Source organism: Ahaetulla prasina, chromosome 8 (genome assembly GCF_028640845.1).
Source record: "Ahaetulla prasina isolate Xishuangbanna chromosome 8, ASM2864084v1, whole genome shotgun sequence".
NCBI classification, from domain to species: Eukaryota; Metazoa; Chordata; class Lepidosauria; order Squamata; family Colubridae; genus Ahaetulla; species Ahaetulla prasina.
The window spans coordinates 34,352,897-34,377,696 of record NC_080546.1 but is presented as its reverse complement, the minus strand read 5'-3'; the positions used below and the strand labels follow the sequence as shown (position 1 = coordinate 34,377,696).

Here is a 24,800-nt window from a genome sequence, read left to right as displayed (position 1 = left end):
CCTGGATGGGCGGCTGTCGTTTGATTATCATTTGGCGGCCGTCTCCAGGAGGGCTTTTTACCAAGTGCGCTTGGTCCGCCAGTTGCGCCCCTTCCTTGACCGGGATGCCTTATGCACGGTCACTCACGCTCTTGTCACTTCCCGTTTGGATTATTGCAATGCTCTCTACATGGGGCTGCCCTTGAAGTGCACCTGGAGGCTGCAGCTAGTCCAGAATGCAGCTGCGCGGGTAATAGTGGGAGCAACTCATTGCTCCCATGTAACACCAATCCTGCGCGGCTTGCACTGGCTTCCTGTGGTCTTTCGGGTGCGCTTTAAGATTTTGGTCACCACCTTCAAAGCGCTCCATGGCTTAGGGCCCAGGTACTTACGGGACCGCCTGCTGTTACCGCATGTCTCCCACCGACCCGTACGCTCTCACAGAGAGGGTCTTCTCAGGGTGCCGTCCGCCAAACAATGTCGGCTGGCGGCCCCAGGGGAAGGGCCTTCTCTGTGGGAGCTCCTACGCTCTGGAACGAACTTCACCCTGGACTACGTCAAGTGCCTGATCTTCGGACCTTTCACCATGAGCTGAAAACGCATTTATTTATTCAAGCGGGACTGGCATAATATTTATAATATTTTTAATATTTTAAATTTTAACTGAGGTTTTATTATTATATGGTTTATAATTTTAAATTTTAAACTTTTAAATGTGGCCATTTTTTCTAATATGCTCGGTTTTAAATTGTCGTTTTAATTGTACATTTTCGTGTTTTTTATCTTTTGGCTGTACACCGCCCTGAGTCCTTTGGGAGAAGGGTGGTATAAAAATTTAATAAATAAAAAAATAAATAATTAAAAAAAATTATAAAATATAGCTGTTTTTAAATGCCCATAATCTAAAAAAGCTACTTAGGACTTTATACTCAGAAATGATATTTATTGCTTTTTTTTCAGCTGCTCTTGTTAGTTGAAAACTTTAAAAGTTTTAAAAGTAACTTGAGGTTCCGGTGGCTGTTATTTTGAATACATCTGCAGATGGTGCTGGCATGTAGATTTTTTTAAAAAAAATAGGAAATAGTTTTAATGGGAATTGACAAAAATATGCTAATAAAAGAAATGGCTATTGGATGAGGTACAAAATAATTATATACTCTGCTCTTTACTTTGCATTCTGTATTATAAACTAGTTTTGAACAAAACATTCTTTTTTTCCTATCAGGAACAGATTATTACAAACATTTACTAAAAATGAAGACTTATAAATACACTAGAACCATTTTAACATTATACATCAAGGTATTTTCACCATTGTAAAATTAAGTATTACCATTTCAAGTTCTTTAGGACTAACGATCTAAAAAACAGTATTACCTTCTTTGCCAGTTAATTCACTATTTTAGTAATCTGCAAACATGTAAGAAAGAGCATATTATCAAATCCTCATTTAATTATATTTTTATACTTTTTATTTAGTAATTTTCTACAATGTAAAAAAAGAGAGCAATGCTTCAAGTCCATGGTATTTTTTTTGCAATTGAGAAACAATGTTTTACAGCATTATAAAATCTATTCAGATTAACTTCTTCTGCAAATTGAACAAGTATCTTAAACATTTTACCAAGCTTACCACTATATTATAGAACATAAATTTGGAATGTAGACATTCAAACCTAATTAAGAAAAGCTGTATCTTACTGTTTTACTACCACACTGATGTTGCTTTTATAATACTGAATACTTAGAATAAGCTTTTCTCCTTCTTGAACCTGAATGGGTTTATCAAGCACAACGGCAGCTTGTTTCCAGTGAGATGACTTGCTTGATGTATCCAAAACAATATCATTATCCAGATATACATGATACCAAAATGGAATGCCAGTCACTTGACCCGATTTACAAATCTCCACCTATAAAATTAATATGTGTGAAATTACTGTTCAGCAGCAAACAGTTTTTGTTTTGATAAAATCAAATGAAAATATTTCTCTAAGGGAAGTCGGCCAGTCAATGTTGGTTGGCGACACCCAGGGGGAGGGCCTTCTCTGTGGGGGCACCAACCCTCTGGAACACGCTACCACCAGGTATCCGTCAACTCCCTGATCTTCGGACCTTTCGACGCAAGCTGAAAACATTTATGTTTCACCGTGCAGGACTGGCCTAATGGGGTTTTAATAAGGGGTTTTATTGGTTTTAAGTTCTTCAACCAACTCTAAATTTTCCTTTGTATTAATTGATTTTACTTTGACTGTAAACCGCCCTGAGTCCTTTGGGAGAAGGGCGGTATAGAAATTGAAACAACAACAACAACAATATAATATGCACAAGTGCATGTCATTTTGCCATTTTTATGACTTGTTACAGATGCTTCTGAAGGAGGAAATATAAGATCCACATTTCATTAATGATTTTGTATAAAAAGGTGGAGAAAACACTGAATTGGGTGTGAAAAATAATATGAAATTCAAAACAAGATGTATTTAGGAAAATGAGGTGAAATTAACAGAATGAAAGTCAGCTGAAACAAGCAGAAAGTTCTGGAAAAACAAATATAAATACATAGGCACAGGATGATGGATATCTGACTTAATAATTCTTGGCATAATAGTTGATTGCAAACTGACTATGAGGTAGACAATACAATTTTAGGTTGCATCAATAAAGGTATCACTTCCAAATCATTAGAAGTAATAATTTTACTCAATTTTATTACGGTCAAACCCATATGAAATATTGTGCCCCTTGTTTGAGAACAACTCAGAGAAACTGGAACTTATTCATAGAAGAATAATGTAGATTATTAGGGAACTAAAACTAAATCCCATGAACTAATACAATTGGCCATTCTACATCTTGAAGGCTAACAATATGGCTAGTTCAATCCATTCACAGACAGATGGTAAAATTCTATTAAATACATTGAAATAGAGACTAGTTAGCTATCTATTTGGACTATTTTAATTCGAGCACAAAAAGAGGTTGGACTCAATCTAAAAGTCCTGCTTTTTTCTAAAATGATTTTTTTCTATAAATATATACACTTTGCATAAGTCTGATGTAAGTAAGTAAACTGCAACTAAATATTGGTAAACTAATGAGATGGTTCTATTATCAACATCTCAGCCCATTTTTGGTTTTTTAAAATATTTTTTTAATGTTTTTAATAATAGTTACACAGGAACTAGTATTTTTTAATATTGTTGCATGCTTTCTTGAGTCACTTGATTTGTGAGATGGACAGCTATATAAATTTGAGAATAAATAAGCAAGAATGGAAGCAATCAAGCTGTGTAAATTTTTGGATACCTATTCTGTAGTGTTGCTTTCTGCTCAGAAAAAAAGCAGCTTAATAAATCTTCACATAAGCAATGGCAGTTAAACTAGAGAGAGAACACAGAAATGTTATATGCCTGCAAATTCTTATTTGTCAAACATGAGAATTCCTGAAGTAGTAATTAAGATGTTGAGCATCAATTAATTTCTATTTTGGAGACTTACCTCAACTTCAGTACTGCTGTTATTCACATAAGGATTCATGAGATCCACTCGCAGAAGTTCTACTGAGTTGCTTAAAGGTGTATATGGGAGTGTGGGAAGATCCAAAAAAACTCGGATAGGCACCTGAAACAGAAAGTTTTAAGATTCTATGTTCCTTCCTGACATTTATACATATTTCTGAGTCTTAAGATTTTATGTTGATAAAACTATTGGTGTTACATCTATACCATGTAAATATGTCCCTGTGCCATAGTGATAGTTGCAAAATAATTGCGAATTGTACTACTTTCTTGACAGAATTCCAAGCTATTACAATTAAAATAGTACAAAATAGTTTAGAATTAAAGCCAGTCAAGTTCTAATGGCAGAAATGTATGGTACAGTAGAAATATATCTTGCTAAAAAAGTGAACATTAGTTACCAACAGGAGGTGGAAACAGTTGGCCAGTTTTATTTTGCAAAAAAACAAAACCCAACTATTGAAACCAACCATATTTCCATCAGCTCCTCATAAATCGTACTTCTGTTGCATTATCATTGTATGCTTGAAGACTCTGCATAACAAAACATTCAAAGACTTTTCATATATACATGCTGGTTATGCCTTAATTATTTTCTTTAATCTATTTTCTTATTTTTCAATAAGCAACTTTTCAAATTCTGGATACAAATAGGATCACACAGAATTGATTTGTCTTTAAAACTTGGAGTTTTTTCTTGGCTTTTTAATATTTGAAGGACTATCTGAATATAGAAAATTGTAAATTGTTTCAAACCTTGAATTGGTTGATAAAAGGTGCTATTTTGAAACCAAGTGTGGGATCTGTCCCTTGAACAGCAGATTCAAGTAATAATAAATTAGATTCTACAAGCATTCCATATATTTTCACATGGTCTGGGAATATCTTTCCTCCAGAGTGAAGCAGACACCTAAATATAAAAATGTGAAGTGAGTCTAATAAATATTAGACTTTTCAGTTGTTTAACGTTAGCATCAGCATATTTGTTTCTTTTATATTTCTAAATTTTAATTATAATACTGAAAATTGGTAAAAGTATACTTTTTAATGTGTAAAAATGTCAGCTTTGTTGTTATACTGAAAATAAATTCTCAGATTTTATTTATTTATAAAATGTATGGTCATCTCTTACTTCAATGTAATTCTGGGCAGCTCATAAAAAACAAAAACTAAACTATATAAACTAAAAGCATAAATTAATATAAAAATTCAAACCACCACATGTCCTGACAGGTTAATTTAGGTGGAAGTATGTAGCATGAGTTAAACAAAATGCATTGACTGGGCATTAAAAACCCAACTTTTGATTCAGATGTGGCCATGTAATTCTGCAACAGTGAAAAAAACAACAGCAAAATCATTAGTTTAAAAATGTAAAACTAGACAGGATCGGCATGTCTCAGGTCTCTTTGATTAAAGCATCATTTAGTGGTGCTTAGGAAGTGTCTTTTTTTGTTGCAGCACCTGTCTTTGGGAAAAGCTAGATGTATGGCTCCCATCCCAGTGATGGTCTAAAACAGGGATGTGAAACTCGCAGCCTGCGGGCCAGAAGTGCCACGCATTGGCCACCCCTACCCCCAATTTAGTGAAGGGGAAAAAAGTCACGATACATCATGTGATGCCACGAGTTTGACACCCGTGCTCTGAAAGGTGCTGAAAACCTGGCTATTCTACCAGGCCTTGGGAAATGTTGGGTGTTAAACCTCTGCAGGGTTTGCTATGAACATTTTTACCCCAGACAACTAAGATCTTTGTTAATTTAATTATATTTCTTGCTTTTAAGTCTGTAAGCTGATCAGAGTGTGATGTATTCTCTAAATTGTAAAATTTAATCAAATATGAACCTACTGATAAATATACTTTTAATAAATTACAAATTATATTTGTCATGTAACTGAATGGTGCAATAAAATCCAAGAAACTTGTTTCTTACATTACCTAGATATTGCAGCTTTTTCCATCACATCCTGCTGAATTAAACCAGAAGTTTCTATGACATCCAGAATTATAATATTCCATAATTTGTCAGACTTAGGTCTTTGTAGTACCTTATTTTCATCTTGTAAATGACTAAGCCAAAACTCTAATGTTTCTCTGGGAAATTGGTTGGTTTCTGAAATCAAACTGAGAGCTACTTGGTGGTGGTCTTTTTCAACCGAGCTGTATGCTTTAACTGCCCCAAGTTTACCTGCAAGTACTGGCAAAATTGAAAAGCCTTCTGATACATCCAATATATACAGAGGATCAACAGTTACAGAATTTTTGCTCTGGTTCTTTTCAAACTCATGATAGTGACCAACCACATCCATTGAATGTGACTCTTCATGGTGGCTGAATGATGACAACACTTTTCCTATTGCAATTTTAAAGCATTCATGATACTGCAGATTATTTAATAAAGCAATTTCAGTGGACTCTAGCATACATTCTTGGAAGTCATTTTCCAGTGTACTAGCTGTCTGAAGACTGGCTAGAGCACTGCAGAGTTCAGCTTCACTATTCTTCTCCCTCAAATTTCTTTCAACATCCATTTCAGATCCTGAAGTCTTAATGGAAATTCTTTGAATCCTTAGATAGCAGTCCTGGCAGCATATTTCCATTGCAACACCATCTCCAGATTTCACAGAATAATCTGTAAAACGAAAAGGAATGACAATTGAATGCTATTCAAATGTGTTTTGTAAAATATTTAATATTTAAAGAATTGTCTTCCGCTTGTTGGAGAATATAATTCATCTATAAAACTTAATGCAGTTCAACAATACATACCAAACAACTTTCAATAAACAGATCTACACTATGCAAACATTTTATTTTAGCCATTGCTTGAGCATATTTATGTAATTTTGAGCTGAAATTAGTTATTTATAAACAATAATGTACTTAGTAATAATCCATCGAACTGTGTAATTTGTAGTGATGTTCAAACTCGGACACTAATGGAAACAAAAAGACCTAGTCGAATCTAGACATCACAAGTTAGTATTTGTGGAAAAATTACTTCAAAATCATATTTTAATGAAGTAGTTGAAAATGATAAAAGCAAGGAAAGGTGAGAAATGGGATGAGAGGCATTTAAACAGGTACTTAGCTATATAATCCCACTCTTTATGTGGAATTTGCATTTCAGTCTTTATCCAGGATAACCACCAAATTCCCATAATCCAATTTCAACTTAATTCCTCAAGAAACAGAGAAAGCACAAAGGACTATTATATTTATTAAATAATCCATTATAGAAAGCTACAGACATTACTACAGGTTAGGTCTGTACTGACCGCTTGCTGAGGTATAATCCAGAAGACCTTGGGGAGGCCTAAAAGCAGCTGCACCAAGGTTGCAATGGCTGAAGCTGTTTCAAGGAATGGGTTCTTAAAGTGCTTAAAGTGCTATATACAATTAATTTGTATATACATACTGTTCGAAATTAACAATATAATCCTAAGAATGTTTTCTTGAGTTTAGACGTAAGTATGTTTACTGTCAGATCTGCATGGCTTCAGCCTGAGTGGTCTTTCGGAGAACCTTGAAGATCTGATTGTTTGTCCAGGTCTTTAACTAGATGGGCGTAAGAGTGGGTATGTGCTTTGTTGCTTTCCGGGTTTTGTCATGTTTGTATTTTGAGTTCACTATTTTGTTGCTGTATTGGTTTTATTGTTTTATAGTCTCATGCTTCATGTGAACCACCCAGAGTTGTTGGCAGTTGGGCAGTGTAAACAGGAATAAAACAAATAATCATAACTTTTTTGGCTGACTAAAAACTACAAATAACTTAAGTTATGAATGAAAACAGATTATAAAGTTCCAGTTACATACAAGATTGAGTTAGAATTAAAGAACATTGAGAAAAGGTAAATCTATCAGTCATTCCAAATTCTTTATCACTATCTCGAGTTCTAACAAAATATTTCATTATGATTGCTCTTACTAAACCTATTCTAAATCTACAAATTTAACTTCGTTATTAGATCAAGAAATTATCTCCTAATCGACTTCTGTAAAAGCAATGAAATCTTAATAAGGTATTTAATGTGAAAAGGGAAAACAACAATAAAATTTAGCTTAATCCAAGTTACAGGAAGAAGATGCAACTCAAAACAGGAGGCCACGTAGACTGTTAGGTAGGGTAGGAAATAAACCTTAAGTGCAAGAAACGTAAGGCTCTTAGTGGATAGATATGATCAGAACAAACAAGTCAGTCCTAGAGGAGATCAACCCTGACTGCTCTTTAGAAGGCCAGATCCTGAAGATGAAACTGAAATATTCTGGCCACCTTATGAGAAGGAAGGACTCACCGGAGAAGAGCCTAATGCTGGGAAGGATTGAGGGCAAAAGAAAAAGGGGACAACAGAGAATGAGGTGGCTGGATGGAGTCCCTAGGCGTGAGCTTAAATGGACTCCAGAGCATCGTAGAGGATAGGAAGGCCTGGAGGAACGTTGTCCATGGGGTCGTGATGGGTTGGACACGACTTCGCAACTAACACCACCACCACCACAATCAGTTCTGAAATTTTTTTAGTTATGATTTCCTACCATAATGTAGGTAATAATAAATATTATTATTACCTAAATAATAAATAATTACCTAATTATTAATAATAAATAAACCTGCATAATGCAGGTAATTTTCTGCAATAAGTATTCTTATTTCATGGATCCCCAGGTATGATTTAGTTTTACCTGAATAAGTGAAATTTGACAAGTTCACTATTTTCTACAATGGAGTTTTTCATTACTTTTTTTCTTTTTCTTTAAAGAATAAAATTGTGTATTATAGGTTAAATTCTGCTAAATCAGATTCACTATGTGGCGTGTCGGGAAAGAGAAGAGAATTGAAGATACCAGCTACGTGTGCAAGGCACCTCAACAATTGACCTGATCAAGAATGAAGCTAGGTTACTGATCACCTAACTCTCAGGGAGAAGATTCATTCTTTTATTCAGAAAGCATAATCTTCTCTTGGAGGTTTTAATCCTTTGAAGTTAGATAACATCTTCAAAACAAAATAAAAGAATAACAGTCAAAGATAAAGTCTAAATTATTTAATTTACCAGGAGGCAATTATAGATTAAATAGTTTCCCTTTTATTCCAGTGTTTTGGTTCCTTTGGTTGGGGAAAAAGCCAAAAGAAAAATATTTTCTTTCACTAGAGAATAAACCCTTTGGACTTTTCTTTTTTTTCTATTTCAAGGATCAGAATATCTAAAATTTGGCACACTCTCCATAATCTGTGAAGCATGTTGACTTTTCATTGTTCTCCTTCAAATATATGTCTATGTGATAACATAAGAGATCCATGTGTTCATGTGTGTAACATAAAGTCACAGATATACACAAATGTCCCAAAGTTTGTGCGACATTTATTTGACTGATTTGATGTCTCTAGACTCCAAAAGCTGCTCACAATACACCAAAACAATAAAAAAAATGGCATGTCAAACAAGCAACAGAATCAGATTCAAATAAAGAGAAAGCAAAGCAAAATGGTGAACCTGGCAACCCCCCAAACAAACACCAATAATTGACCTCCAACAAATGGGGCACCAGCCACTCTGGGAAAATATGACTCTTTAAAACGCTAACAGAGTAGGTGCTATATGGATCTCAGGGAGAATCTTATATCTTTATTTTTATAAGTTCATGGAATCAAATGACATTTTATCTATAATTTATATGATTAATTTCATTTTTGTCCATTTTAACAAAAGAAGAGAAAATTTTTGGTTTTAATAGAATGAAAGACATACCAAGGAGACCTTGTACAGGATAGACTGCTTGCTCCCAACAGGTGTCCATGTTTGGACTTGTAGAAAGAGTAAGTTCATCATCAAGGTGCAGTGTAAACCAGACAACAATAGCATCTAGTATTCCATCTTTAATAATGGGTATATTCATCTTGGATGGCTTACTAGTGGACAAATTTTTTAGCTCCTGGTCAAGTATAAAAGGAAAACATGATGGTAAATTACAGTTCATTGTTAATCATTTTCTACCCCAAAATGTAATTTATTAAATATTTGCTTTTAAATATTTTTTAAAACTTCGCAAATATAGAATTACAAAAAAGTAAATAGTAATAGATCAAGTACAATATGTAATTTTAAAAGAAATGTGAACAATTCTTACTCACATTCTTAATTTTGTAGTAGATAAATTGCCATATAGAATATGATCCAGATTTTCCCAAGGAGTATACAGCCATACCTAGAGTGTAGCTATGTAGTAGTCTCTAACCAACCTTGACTGATTTGGGAGTCAAGGGAAAGTTTTGCAGGGTTGAATTAGCTTATGGCCACTAAGAAAAACCAAAGCTGTAAGCTAGACTGTAAGTCAAAGGAATATTCCTTAAGAAAATAGCAGCTTAATATTTCTGTGTTGTTCCCCAAAAAACAACAGATATGATTATGGGGACATCATAAAATGTTACTTTTATTTCTTTGTAGAACATCATAACCAGCTGAATGTCTACAAACAAAATAAATATATTGATATGAGAATCCTGCACAGCCTAAGAATTGTGCTACTAGATTAAAGATGTTTCAACTGTTGAAGAAGGCTGCAACAACTCAGTGACAACAATATTGACTGACTATATTATTGACTGACTATGTTGACTATACAATAATACCTGGGTTCCCAAATATAATTTTCACATACAAATATTTGGTTGTCTTCAACCAGGATAAGGGGAAAAATACACTTAATTGTAATAAGACTTACAGACTGTACTTCTAAGATGTTGAAATATTTCTCATAAGATCTACTTAAAGCAGAGAAAGAGAACAAGCTTATCTGGGCTTAATTTCAATTGCATATTTCCCTTTACACTGAAAAGAACCAATAGAAATCCAATATGAAATTTTGTAAAAAACAAAAAAAAATCAGGCACCTAATATTATAAATTTAGCAATCAAGGCAGAAGATACTATGAATCATTGTATTATAGCTTTTAGACAACTTTAACTGCCTAAGCTGAAGTGTTCTGCTTTACTCCATTTATTAATCTTAGATGTCAGGTTAGGTGTAGGTGGATCTACTGATGCAAACCATTATGATTCCCAGTTAAACATATTGCTTCAAAGAATTAATTGTATAGAAAAGTTATATATTACGATATTGCCTTTATGACTAAGAATAAGAACCTTGCTTATGATAGAGAAAACATTCATCCCCTTTTAAGGCTGATTATTGGCTCATATTACATGCAATGATTAGTTATTTTACACAATTTTTTTCCTTAAAAGAAATAAATGACTTGGTACAATTGTTTGAGCTTTCAAATTATTTTTTTTTCTAATATACAATGACCTGTACAAATTTTCCATTACTTTATTTTTTAGGCGTTTCCACCTCCCTGTTTTTCTATGTCCTAGTTATATTGTTGATTAAGCTTACATTTTTATCCACAATTTTACTTTGATTAAATTTTGCCTTAAATATAAAGCAATGACTTATATTAGTATCTCTTTTGTTTGAACAATATTAATAACATTTATATATATTAATATCAAGAGGTAACAGTAGTTGCGCGCACAGAATATGCTATTGTGATAGCTGACAAATAAATTCTACAAGATTAGGACATGCATACATTGCTACTAATAAATATTTAATATCCAAATATGATATTCGGATAAATGTTAAAATATTGTATGGAATAAATTTATTATCTAATAAAATTCATTTTTCAATTCTATAATAAAAATGAGTAATTATTAGTTTTTTCTTGTGCCAGTAAATTACCTGCAAATTATTAAAATCGACTGTCAGAACTTGAAAAATTTCTGTAAGAGTTTTATAACCACCAGATATTCTGCTGAGTTTTTCAGTAGTGTAAGGTTCAAGGGTTTCACTGGACTTTAGAGAAGCAAACGTTGGACTGCAAAACTTCAGTGTTTCTGGCAAACAGATACCAGCAATTTCTTTTACCTCTATTCTGAAAAAAAGGAAATGATAAAAATTATAGTTGACAAGACAAATTCAAGCATACTTTCTTTTCATTATAAATAATTTATTCTTCAATTAGGTATAGTGTTTTGCACATTAAAGTCTCATTGGAAATTTTGATAGCTGTTAGCTGTTTGATAGAGTTTAATACTACTGTTTGGACTTTCAGGGAATATGATGTTTATACCGTGTTTCCCCGAAAATAAGACCTGTCTTATATTTTTTTTCAACCCAAAATAAATGCTTGGCCGTATTTTCGGGAAGGTCTTATTATTTTGGGGCTTGTGGAGCAAGACAGGGCTCCTCTTGGCGTCTTACCTGATTTTCAGCTCTATCTCCCTAACCCTAACCAGAGGAAATGGTGGTGACCGGCTGCGCATGCGTTTAAATATTTTTGGGGAGGGCTTATTTTTGAGGGGAGGCTTATTATAGCGCATTGCTCAAAAGCCTGATTTGGCTTATTATCAGTGGATGTCTTATTTTCGGGGAAACAGGGTAATAAGGATGAAGTATCTTTTTTCCCTCAAGCCTGATGTTTATTAAAGAAATCTGATTTAGGTTAGCTTTACTTAAATATAGCTGGTGGGAATGGATTCCAGAAATTGGGAGGAAAAGAACATATAATTTCCCATTTTAATCATAGTAAATCTCTCTATCTAGGATAGGATAGAATTTCAATCTCATGTGCAAATCTAATCATGATTTGTAGGAGTATACAGTACTCAACTGGAGCTTAAACAGACCATTTTCCTTAGTCTTCCATTTTCCACTTATTGTTTTCAAGTAGCATACCATGTTTTTCGGAGTATAAGACGCACCTTAGTTTTTGCGGCGGAAAATAGGGGAGAAAAAAATTCCGCCTACCAGGTATTCATCTGGCTAGTCCCAGCATATTAGTTCGCTAGCTGGTTTTGAGGTTGGGGCTGGTTGGGGCGTCAGCTTCAGCATATTACTTCACTTGCTAGTTTTGAGGTTGGGGTTGATTAGGGCTGTGCTTCTAAAGACAGCTGATTGTCAGAGGGAGCAGCAATTAGAAAAGCAGGCAAAACACGGAAGATCGCTTTGCTCACGTTGGGGCTGAAAAACAGCTTCAAAAGCACAGCTGATCCTCGGAGGGAGGTCCAGTGACTAAAGCAGATAAAGCACTGAAGGGGTAAGAGAAGGCAGCAGCTGTCCCAGGTAGCCATTTTGGGCACCACGTGGGGTTACATTTGGAGTATAAGAAGCACCCAAATTTTCAGCCTCTTTTAGGAGGGACAAAAGTGCGTGTTATACTGTGAAAAATATGGTAATTTGTACCCCTTAATATATTTTTTTATTCAAAAAGTTTTTATTAGTCAAAAAAAGTTTATACAAATACATATCAGGTATGGTAAATTTTCATTTTTCTTATCTAAAATAAGAATTTTACTCAAATTTTTTAACACATACAACAGCCATAAGGCAAGCAGGTGACACGAAGTAGCTAAGTTTGCAAATTTTAAATACGTAATAAAGAAGAGTCAAGAATAAACAGAATATCGTACAAAAGAGAATAAGGAAAACCAACACAATCCCAAATATCTTTATCACTTCCTAGTTTTGGATCTCAGAACTCTGGGTTCAGCCTGACCCAACTCCAGGGCGCAACAGCGGCAGCCGCTCAGCCCCATGATCTATAACCTCCCTTCTTCAATTCCTGGGTCATCTGATTCCAGGAAGGCTTTGTGTTCCTCCACATAGGCCGTAGCCTCCGCAATTGTACTGATTTTTTCGTAATGCCCTCCCGGAAAATCATCAATCCCTCTGGCATCAGCCATCTGAAGCCCACTCCTTCTGGTACAATTTGCTTGACAAAAATAATATTTCTTTCTTTTTCACGTACCTGTCTGGGAATCTGCCTCAGAATGGCTATCTCCTGCCCCTGTAAATCAGTGCCCCACTCCTATGTTTTCTAAGAATTTCATCTCTCGTCTCTCTTCTCACAAATTTGACATGAACCTCTCTGGGAACTGCATGCGTGCGTGCATATTGCAATTAACTCTATAAACTCGATCCACATCCCAATTCATGAAATCAACACCTCTCCCAAGAAATTCTCCCAACAATTTAATCACAACATCTCTCAAGTCTTCTTGGTCCACTTCTTCCAAATTTTGAAACCTAAGGAAATAAGACATTTTATCCATCTGTGGTCCAAGCACAGCATTGCCTGTCGTCTCCTCTCTTTTCTGCACTGCCCGCATCTCACCCTCAAACCTTCCACTTTCTGCTTGTTTTCTGCTGAAACTTGTTGAGTATCCTTTAAATCCTTTTGGATAGTCACAATTTCTGCTCTTATTTCATCCAATTTCTTGTCCATATTAGATAACTTTTCCAAAATTCTCTCCATCTCTCCAGCAGTTGGTCTCTGACCTTTTGCCATTAAGGAAAAAAAATACAAAATCCTCAGGCAGGCACGGTATCCTTGTAATTTCCTCCGGATCCACCAGGGGGCACTCACAGGAGCAACGAGTCCAGAGTACAGTTAGTCAACCAGGAAGCCGAAGGGAAGTGATGTCATCAAAATTCTCATAGTGAAGGCGGAAGCTGGACGCCACCACTGTTCCCCAGAAGGAGGGGGGGCCTCAAACCTTCCCTCCTAAATTTCTCCATCACCTCTTCTCTCCAGAGCTCCACAAAACCGGTAATCTTCTTATTTTAAGTTCTCCTCTCTCCAGAATAACTCGTGCTCCTTCCAACCGCAGGGGAGAAAAAACCCCCCCGCACTCCGGAGCAGTCCACTCACGTTTACCGATATTCCCTTCCCTTCTCCTCCTCAATTCTTCTCCGTGCCCTGTTCACCACCAGGCTGCTGCAGTTATAAATCCAATGCCCGGTGTCACGGGCACAGCGCCCAGGCGACGACCAAAATAATGGCGCGGCCTGTGGCCTCGAACCCCGCCGAGCCTAGGACGCGCCAGCATCGGTCCCCACAGTCCTGTATGTCGGCTGGGAGACCCCTGGCGAGCCGTCCGTGCGGCAGGTGTCCTTTTCGGAACACCTGGCCCCTGAGGGCCTCGGCGGCGGCCGGATTCGGGCGCTGGAGGCAGGAGAAGCCTTCCAGACGTCCGTTGCCGCTGGATACCGGAAGTCGTCTCCGTACCCCTTAATATATTGTAAACCAATGACATTATTTAAAAGTAAGGCATTTTCTGTTTTTTGTCTAAAGATTAAAGAATTTTTTCCAACAGTAAAAAATATACCTATGATGTCTGCGTATCTCTTTGCATTCCACTGCCATGCCCCACATAGTAGCTCCTGCTGGAATAACTTTGCCATAGTTTTTAGAATCATCTCTACCATCCTTAGGCTGTAAAATAGATTAAAAATTGTGTAACAAGATTTATTTACTGTTCATGTATTAAGAAACAATTCTCATATTTTAGTTTATAGAGTGCAAAAATGCCCAAAAGCAGCTTTTCAGATTAACAAAATTTTTGAACAGGCATAAGACTTCATGAACTTTATAATATAAAAATAATGTATCTTTTTTATCAGGCCTTAGATAGTTAAGATACTAAGATACTAACCTCTGGTGGTAAAAGTAAGTGTTCCCAAGCATGAATCAAGCTTTCTACAATTCCCTCACCAAATAATCCAGAATCTACTGTTTCGGTGATAACAAGGGAAACTCTATTAAATATAAAAATATAGTTAAACAAGAAGCCTTAAAAGCTTAAAGCTTCAATAATTTGAAATTAACAGTCATTTCTTAGACAATTGAGTTGTGATCATCTCACAAGTGAGCTTCTTCAATAAAATATGTCCCTTTACTTCTTATGTACTTGCTCTTAGTATTTTAATATGAAGTACCAAAACAGCAGTAGATGTTTGAAAATTGGAGGCAAGGTGAAAACAGTGTAATTGGTATCTTTTTTACTTTAGATTTTACATAATATAATTTTATTTAAACTGTTCTTTAGCCAATCAAAATAAATGATTGTGAATTCAGTGTATCAGCTACTGAGTAAATATACTTCAGCTGCATAATACAATGCTATTACATTATTTACAATAAAATCAGTAAAAGATTGAAACTTAAAAAAATCAATTTCAATAGAAAGATATAATATTTGCTCTTGCTATTTTGGAGAATACGAATATTATTATTCATAATATTAGCAATGAATAAACTATTACTTTAATTCAAAATAACAGAACAAAATATAAGATATAACCTTTCAGGTACATGCTTCGGAATTTCTATATCAAAGGATTTCATGTGAAGAAGTTTGATTTCTCCATCCAAATTGTTTGCAGCTAGCACTTCACAAGCCAATTCATACATGGTCTTTGACAATTCACAAGCATAGACAGGAGATGCTCCAGACTTTTTAGCAAGCATACTGAAAAATCAGAAGATATTCCATAGATTTTTTAATAATTTTTGTTAGACAAAATATTAATAATTTAACTTTAATGTAATTTCTGTATAAGATATTTGATACTTATTTTTAAAAGAGTGGCATAAAGTTCAGGTAATAAGAAATAATGTCATTAATTTCTTAAACTTTTTAAAACAAGAAAAAAGCTAGTTGTATCAAACACCATTTTAAACCAAAATAAAACCAGGATGATGATGAGTCTTGTTTAGTTGTAGCCTCCCCAACTTTATTTTGCTATGGAGATAGACTTTGTAACAAATGGGAATGCCAGGATAGCTAAAAAATTGTAAAGAAACAATGTATTCAATCCTGCCACAAAAGTTGTAAGGCTATAATAGTTGAAGTCTCTTAGCATCTGTTTGGAAGTATGCTAATGGTATGCCATATGAGTGCCATTTGGCAATTTTTTTAGTGAAGTTTAGGGTCATTTAAATAAACATGACAATATTTGTATCATGAAGTTTCAGCAAACCTGAGAATTCCTGTTCCTGTTCCAATATCAAGTACACTTCTATATCCTGAATGAACTGCTTTCTGGATTGCTTTTTGATACAGCAAGTTTCTATTGTAATCATTAAGCATAATGAAATGCCAACGTTCTACAACCCAGTTGGCAACCCGATAAAAGTTCTCCTTGGCATCAGGAAAGTCAGGGTTTAACTTCACAGCTTTATGAAAATATGCAGCTGCTTCATCTCTGAAGCCCAACCTAACAGGAAAAAAAAATACACAAACCATAAAAGCATACATGTTTAATTTTTGGAACAACAGAATGCTGATAAAAATCTATATTCATAATATGAAGACATATAGCAATTTAAATTATAGAAAAGTGAACATGATAATTATGGTTTACTATTGGAAATAAACAAATGACACCTGTACTGTGTAAATAAATCTACGAGTGTTTACAGGTAGTCCTTACTTAATGATTGCCCAGTTTAGCGATTGTTTGACATTGCAACTGTGCTGAAAAAGTAAATTTATTACTAGTCTTTGCACCTATGACCATCACAGTGTCCCTGTAGTCACATGATCCAAGATTTGGGTGCTTCATAATCAGAAGGCGCTTATGAGCACTGCAGCAACTTGCGGTCCTATGATCGCTATTTGTGCTTCACAGTCAGCTTCCAACAAAGAAAGGCAATGGAGAAACCAGCAATAAAATCCAAGTTGTAATAACATGATATTTTGCTTAATGACTATGGTGACTCACTTAATGACTGCAGAAGTGAGATTGAAGCTCTATCAGAGTGATGTGATGACTCACTTAATTCCCAGGTTGCTTGGTAACCAGTTACCAATCCCAGTTAGGCTTGTTAAGCAAGGACTACCTATATGATACATTATCTCAATAATACGGAGTCCAAATATAGTGTTTTGCTCTTGTGAAAGTTTGACTTGATAACAAACTACTGAGATACAGAGTTATTGATTTCCATTGTGGAAATTAACCTGGGAAAAACAGAAAATCCCTATGCACAAAATGTTCATGAGGATGAATCTTAAAATTAAACATAAAAAGTAATGGACACCAAGCAGCAGTCTAGAAATTATAGTTAATGATACTTTGCATTTAGAGTTTGCTCTAGTGAGTCTCAGCTAACAGACAAAAGAGAAACGGCCAGACTCAAATGATTGTAAATTAAATACCTACACATGTAGAATTAAGAATGCATATTCAGTTAATAACTTTGCAATATATTTAAACTGAAGTTCCTTGACTCAGAAGCTTTATGTACATTAGAATATTTAGACAAACTATGGCTAATTAAGTATAACTTCAAACCTGAAAAGATGTTCCCCCATACTGTTGTATATGACTTCATCATTAGGATATAATTCCAGGGCATGTTCATAGCAATCAAATAAATCTTGAATTCGTGCAAGAGAATCCAGTTCTTCTGCCCATTTAAAAAGGGTAAATTGAAATGTTTCCTAAAAAAACAAAAAAGTTGTTCCTAAATTTAGATATCTATTATATAATATATCCAGTAAGTAAGTAAATAAACTGTGGATTGTGTGCCAATTATGCCCTTTCCTGGATGAATATTCCTCATGGTCACTCATGCCCTAGTCACCACCTGTCTTGACTATTGCAATGCACTCTTCATGGGGCTGTCCTTGAAAAGTATCCAGAAGTTCCAGATCGTTCAAAACGCAGCAGCCGATATGGTTTTATTCAGATCTCGATGTGGATGTGTAACCTCTCCCAGGGAGCTGCACTGGTTGCCAATTTGCTTCTGGGTGCAATTCAAGGTGTTGGTTGTCTTTAAAGCCCTTCACCGTTTCAGGCAGGTTATCTGAGGGACTGGTCTTGCTGGTCACATCCACCCAACTCACTAAAGCAGGGAGTCAAAGAATGTTGCAGGTCCTGTCTCCTAAGGATGTACATCTGGTGGGGCCCAGAAGAAAGGCCTTCTCTGTGGTGGCTCCCTCCCCTTTGGAATATCCCTTCAGAAATTAGATTGACCCCTACTTTAACACTCATTTCATAAGGCCCTGAAGACTTGTTTTTGCCAGTGGGTCTAGGAAACCCAGAATGAGACAGAGCCCATCAAGTGGTGATCTGACTGTGTGTTGTCACCAGGGGTGTATAGATGTTATTGTTTTTTTTATTTTTTATTTTTTATTTTCTATACCTTTTATCTTTTTATAGGCAGCTGTATAGGTGACTATATAAATTTTCTAATTTAAAGAATCAATTTTCAGCAAATGAACCAGCAAACATGTGGAAAACTCTTAAAAATATCACCGGCTATGGCAAACCTCCTTCCCAGGCTGAAGGTAATCAACAACTGGCAGATGACCTGAATGAGTTTTACTGCAGGTTTGAAAGGAAACTACAGCCACCTATCTCCACAACCCCCATCTCAGACACACCAACAACAGCCAAGCCTCCTACAACTGACCCCATTTCATTGGGTTCACAACCCCTAGTGATCACAGAAAAGGAAGTGCAGGACCTATTTCACAGACAAAAGCCAGGAAAAGCTCCAGGCCCAGACAAGATAACTCCTTCTTGCTTAAAAGTCTGTGCTGACCAATTGGCCCCCATCTTCACCCATATTTTCAATAAATCACTAGAGATGTGCTATGTTCCTTCTTGCTTCAAACGCTCTACCATCATCCCAGTGCCGAAGAAGCCCACCATCAAGGAACTGAATGACTACAGACCAGTTGCTCTAACATCTGTAGTCATGAAAACCTTTGAAAGGCTAGTGCTTTCCTACCTGAAAACCATCACGAATCCGCTCTTAGACCCCTTGCAATTTGCATACCGAGCAAATAGATCAACAGATGATGCTGTTAATATGGCTCTGCACTACATCCTACAACATCTTGAGTCTCCAAAGACCTATGCAAGGGTCCTTTTGTAGACTTTAGTTCAGCATTCAATACCATCATTCCAGACATTCTTCTAACTAAGCTAAACCAGCTACAGGTACGGAACAGACTTGTAAGTGGATCACAAGCTTCCTAACAAACAGGAAGCAGCAGGTGAAGCTAAGCAAGATCACATCAAATACCTGTACAATTAGCACAGGGGCCCCAAGGCTGTGTGCTCTGCCCACTTCTCTTCTCTCTGTATACCAATGACTGCATCTCCAATGATCCATTTGTTAAGCTACTGAAGTTCGCAGATGACACAACAGTGATTGGTCTCATTCGAGACAATGACGAATCCGCATATAGACGAGAGGTCGAACGACTAGACTTGTGGTGCAACCAAAACAATCTGGAACTGAACACACTCAAAACCGTAGAAATGGTGGTAGACTTTAGGAAAAACCCTTCCATACTTCCACCTCTCACAATACTTGACAACACAGTATCAACAGTAGAAACCTTCAAATTTCTGGGTTCTATCATATCGCAATATCTCAAATGGACAGCTAACATCAAAACATCATTAAAAAGGACAACAAAGAATGTTCTTTCTGCGCCAACTCAGTAAGCTCAAACTGCCCAAGGAGCTGCTGATCCAATTCTACAGAGGAATTATTGAGTCTGTCATTTGCACCTCTATAACTGTCTGGTTCGGTTCTGCAACCCAACAAGAAAACACAGACTTCAGAGGATAATTAGAACTGCAGAAAAATAATTGCTACCAACTTGCCTTCCATTGAGGACCTGTATACTGCACGAATCAAGAAGAGGGCCGTGAAAATATTTGCAGATCCCTCGCATCCTGGACATAAACTGTTTCAACTCCTACCCTCAAAACGACGCTATAGAGCACTGCACACCAGAACAACTAGACACAAGAACAGTTTTTCCCAAGGCCATCACTCTGCTAAACAAATAATTCCCTCAACACTGTCAGACTATTTACTGAATCTGCACTACTATTAATCGTTTCATAGTTCCCATCACCAATCTCTTTCCACTTATGACTGTATGACTATAACGTTACTGGCAATCCTTATGATTTATATTGATATATTGACCATCAATTGTGTTGTAAATGTTGTACCTTGATGAACGTATCTTTTCTTTTATGTAACACTGAGAGCATATGCACCAAGACAAATTCCTTGTGTGTCCAATCACACTTGGCCAATAAAATTCTATTCTATTCTATTCTATTCTAATAAATAAATAAATTACACACAATGGCTAGTATGGTATACATATGGCTCATATATTTATTTAGGATAGGGGAAAAATGACCAGAAAATCTCTCACCTTAACATCATTTTTAAATTCAGGAGCTATGTTTAATACCAAGAGATAGTGAGCATATGCAGTTCCAAAGTCCTGATTCTCCAGACAATGTTGAGCACTTTGCAAGGATCTGGAGACTAATTCACGCCGGCCAGTTTCTTGACTAACTTTGTGTCTATGCCGAGATTTGCTTTTAGCGTTAGGCATTTTAATTAAAAGCAACTCCACTTTATCCTGCAAAGATAAAATTAACATTTGTTCTATGATTATGACCAAATTATATTATTTGATTACCATTTGAAAAATCAAAGTTATGTTCGTCCCCATTGCAGTTATTCATAAAAAATGGATCCATAGGTTAATTTGTACTATTTAGAACAGTACTTTCATTCTGTTCCTAACAATAGGAATGGAGAGGACTCAAAATAAAGCATAATTCCTGTTTTTATAAATGCAAGAATGCACTCTATAAGTCAAACTTTTTATCAAAATGGAAAGCTGATTTTTTTTTCTAAAGACTGCGATTGTCTTTAGGAAATGATTTATGTAAAAAAGATACTTATTATCTTATTTAGCATGGCTAGCAGTATTGAATGAAAATAATCCAACAACTGATTTGTAGTTTAGATAGTCCTCGGTTTATGACGGCAACTGGGATTGGGACTGCTGTTGTTAATTGCTGAAATTATAAAGTGCAATGTCACATGACAGCATCATTTTGTGATGACAATCACGGTTACCACTATAATCCCAAGATGCATAGATGGTTAAATGGGAAACAGTTCCAGGTAAGGGAGTGCCTAGGGAGTGCCCAGGGGATGGCAGAGGGCCTTGGAAGTCCTGTGCAGTCTGTTCATGAATGGAAAGAAGGTTAGAAGCAAGGTGCAGTGTCATGTGAGCGAAGAGTAGACTGAGGAGGGAATTGGCGCTGACTCCTCCATCCCCAGTTTACATTTGCTCACTGACTTTGACTTTACTTATGTAAAGCTAGGGCAGAATATTGCAAATAGCAATCATGTAACTTCAGGCCACTGCAACTGTCACAAGTACAAGTTGGTTGCCAAGTGCCTGAATCATATCACAGTGGGTGTGGTGTAATGGCCAGAACTTTGAGGACCAGTTATAAGTATCACTCATTTAGGCTATGGCAACTATAAATGGTCACTGAATGAGTGTTTGTGAGTATTACCTGTAATGAAACTTACACGTAGCTAGAATTTTAATTTTAATTTATATTCAATATATTTTCATTGTGAGCTTTTCTATCAAATCTAAGCAGTCTTTATTGTGTCATCGACCGGCAAAATAAAACACAAGAGTCACAATTAAGTTTAAAGGAAAAATAAATATCTAAAAAATGTTAGAGTGAATACTATGGGGTACATTGCAGATTATAAAACAGTACTTGGTCAGGGAAATAATATCAGACTGATCCAAAAGTGAGATAAAATAAACCTGAATGACCAGGATATTTAGAAAGGGAATGGAAATAATTCGGGATCAACACCTGCAGAGAAAGGGCAATACAAAATAACATGTTCCATCAGTTCAATTATTCTTCCACCATATGGACACTCTCAGATGGAAGGGGATGTTTTTGGGTATCTTCCTTCAGTAGCAACTGTTGAGAGGGCACTGAATCTGGCTAAGAATAACACTGAGATATCTAGCTGGTTGGAGAAGATATGCAGAGTATCTCAAGAAGTTGTTTGTGGATATTGCTGGAAAATCTGCGTGCAGCTTTAAATCAATGGCCCAACTTTTCTACTTAAAATGTTAAGCAAATTAGTCCCAAACTCTACTATAATTAGTTGCGTCAAATTAGGTGTCTATCATTTTGACCAAATCTATTAAAAGAACAGATTAGAAATCACTAATGGAGGGGTTAGGAGTGGGGGGCACCGTTTTTCGGTGGTTCTCCTCCTTCCTTTCCGACCGGTCGCAGACGGTGTTGGCAGGGGGGCAGAGGTCAACCGCGAGGCACCTCTTATGTGGGGTACCACAAGGTTCGGTCCTCTCACCTCTCCTGTTCAACATCTATATGAAGCTGCTGAGTGAGATCATCCGTGGTTTTGGGGTGCGGTGTCATCTGTACGCTGATGATACGCAGCTGTACTAACCACCCAACGAAGCCGTTGAAGTGATGTCCCGGTGTCTGGAGGCCATGTGGGTCTGGATGGGGAAAAACAGGCTCCGACTCAACCCGTCCAAGACCGAGTGGTTGTGGATGCCGGCATCCCGGTATAATCAGCTGACTCCATCGCTGACTGTGGGGGGCGAGTCATTGGCCCCCACAGAGAGGGTCCGCAATCTGGGCGTTTTTCTGGATGCACGGCTGTCGCTTGAAGAGCATACAACAGCCGTCACCAGAGGAGCTTTTTATCAGGTTCGCCTGATGCGCCAGTTGCGTCCCTACTTAGACCGGGATTCCCTATGCACAGTCACTCATGCCCTCGTCACTTCCCGCCTGGACTACTGCAACGCTCTCTACATGGGGCTCCCCTTGAAGAGCACCCGGAGGCTCCAACTGGTTCAGAATGCAGCCGCGCGGGTGATAGAGGGAGCGACACGTGGCTCCCATATAACACCTCTCCTGCGTAGGCTGCACTGGCTACGGATGGTCTTCCAGGTGCAATTCAAGGTGTTGGTTACCACCTTTAAAGCGCTCCATGGCATTGGATCGGGCTATTTACGGGACCGCCTACTACCACCAATAGCCTCCCAACGACCAGTGCGCTCTCATAGGGAGGGGGAAGCCAGATTCACTTAACAACCATGCTACTATCTTAACTGCAGTGAATCAAGAAAGTCAAGAAAAGGTTAAGCAAAACTCACTTAACAGATTTAGACTTAGAATAACTTTATTGTCACTTTGCATGTACATTAATCGGCATACGTTAAAATGCAATGTTATTGCATACAGCTCTCAAAGGGTCACCACTCCAATATGTCTCACTTAACATAAATTTTGGGCTCAATTGTGGTTGTAAGTCAAAGATTACCTGTACTAAAGATAAACTGAAACATGGCTTTGAAGACATACTTAAGGACCAGAGTAGATCCACAGGAAGACACAACAAATTGTATTTTTTCCCACCAGTAACTAATCTGCCCTTACTAGATAAATAATAAATAAGATAAATAAGCAAGACATGTTCTATAGGTAATAACAATTTGATGGAATTACATGAAAAGTGGTCCCAAACTTTCTAAGGTTTAAAACTTTAAAGGTTAACATCAATACCTTAAATTTCAATTATGTTGGAATATTTCAATTATGTTGGAACCCAAAATTTCAATTATGTTGGAACCCAAACAACAAAACAAAAGCTGCTCTTTCGGTGTCCTACATTGTTTTTAAAAGCGAAAAGGAATCCTGAGAGAAAAAGGGTTGGGAATATTGCTATCTATCGAATCCCCTGTACGGAAGACATAATATAAACCTTTATAATATAATATAAATAGCAGTGCAATAATAACATATAAAGTTTGTGTTTGTGAGTTTAACAAGACAACCACCTTTGCGCCTGGCATTTTCAATTTCCCTCGAGAGCAGTAATTATCCTTGGGTAAATCTATCAATTTATTAATTCAGAAATGCTAGTTTTAGACCAAAGGCCCTCGCACGCAAATCGTCCTCCCGCCCCATTGCAAAAACGAAGGACCCGGAACCTTACTTAACCTTTAGTTTAAAAGGAAGAGGGCCAAGAGCTTCTCACAAAAAAAGAACCAAAACCCACGCCGTGCGGAAGACCTTTTCTCGTGTTATGTATACACGCGTTTATGGCATCCATGCATCCAAACAGAGTAACGTTTCCGATTCACCCGCGCTTCCTCGGACACCACAGCTTCTGGCCAGAGAAGCAGCCCAGGGAAGAGGGGGAATCAGGGCGCAACCACCAACACTCACGTTCTCACGTAACCCACCTCGATTTCTCCCCCCTCCGTGCGCGTTGCGGTTGAGGAAAACGGAGCTCACAAAGGCCGCCCGTTTTGAACGAGGCGGCGGCGAAGGCCTCTCTGAGGCCGGGGAAAGGGCGGCGCCATATGCTGCGTGGCCTCCCGGCGCCTGCCGTCATCACCGTCCTCCCCGCCGTGCTTAGTAAAAGAATGTTGAGGTCTTAGTGCCTCTCTCGCTCACTCGCAGTGCGGTTCTTACGTGCGTCGATCCGTAGCTGTATTTAAGTTTAAGGCTTATTTCTCGGTAGATTCGCACCCATAGGCGCCTCACGCCCTGAATGCAAGGGACTTACTCCAGAGTTTTAGGGTGTATCTTCCA

The 24,800-nt window shown here is 37.0% G+C and overlaps 1 protein-coding gene across 3 annotated transcripts; it reads right to left on the bottom strand.

Moving 5' to 3' along the window:
* Positions 1-718: 718 nt before the first annotated feature.
* On the bottom strand, positions 719-24,587 carry PRMT9 (protein arginine methyltransferase 9). Of its 3 annotated transcripts, XM_058192776.1 has the most exons (14): positions 24,449-24,546; positions 22,543-22,693; positions 20,543-20,755; positions 17,643-17,791; positions 16,326-16,562; positions 15,647-15,814; positions 14,999-15,101; positions 14,672-14,778; positions 11,244-11,436; positions 9,248-9,431; positions 5,439-6,132; positions 4,257-4,410; positions 3,481-3,603; positions 719-1,892 (listed from the first exon to the last, which is right to left on the bottom strand). In XM_058192776.1, exons 3-14 carry the CDS (start codon positions 20,726-20,728, stop codon positions 1,677-1,679), a joined length of 2,514 nt encoding a protein of 837 aa, XP_058048759.1. In that variant the 5' UTR covers positions 20,729-20,755; positions 22,543-22,693; positions 24,449-24,546; the 3' UTR covers positions 719-1,676. The 3 variants fall into 3 exon arrangements, with proteins under 3 accessions (XP_058048759.1, XP_058048757.1, XP_058048760.1); XM_058192774.1 differs by lacking the exon at positions 22,543-22,693 and having other exon boundaries at positions 24,449-24,587; XM_058192777.1 differs by lacking the exon at positions 22,543-22,693 and having other exon boundaries at positions 24,432-24,543.
* Positions 24,588-24,800: the final 213 nt, after the last annotated feature.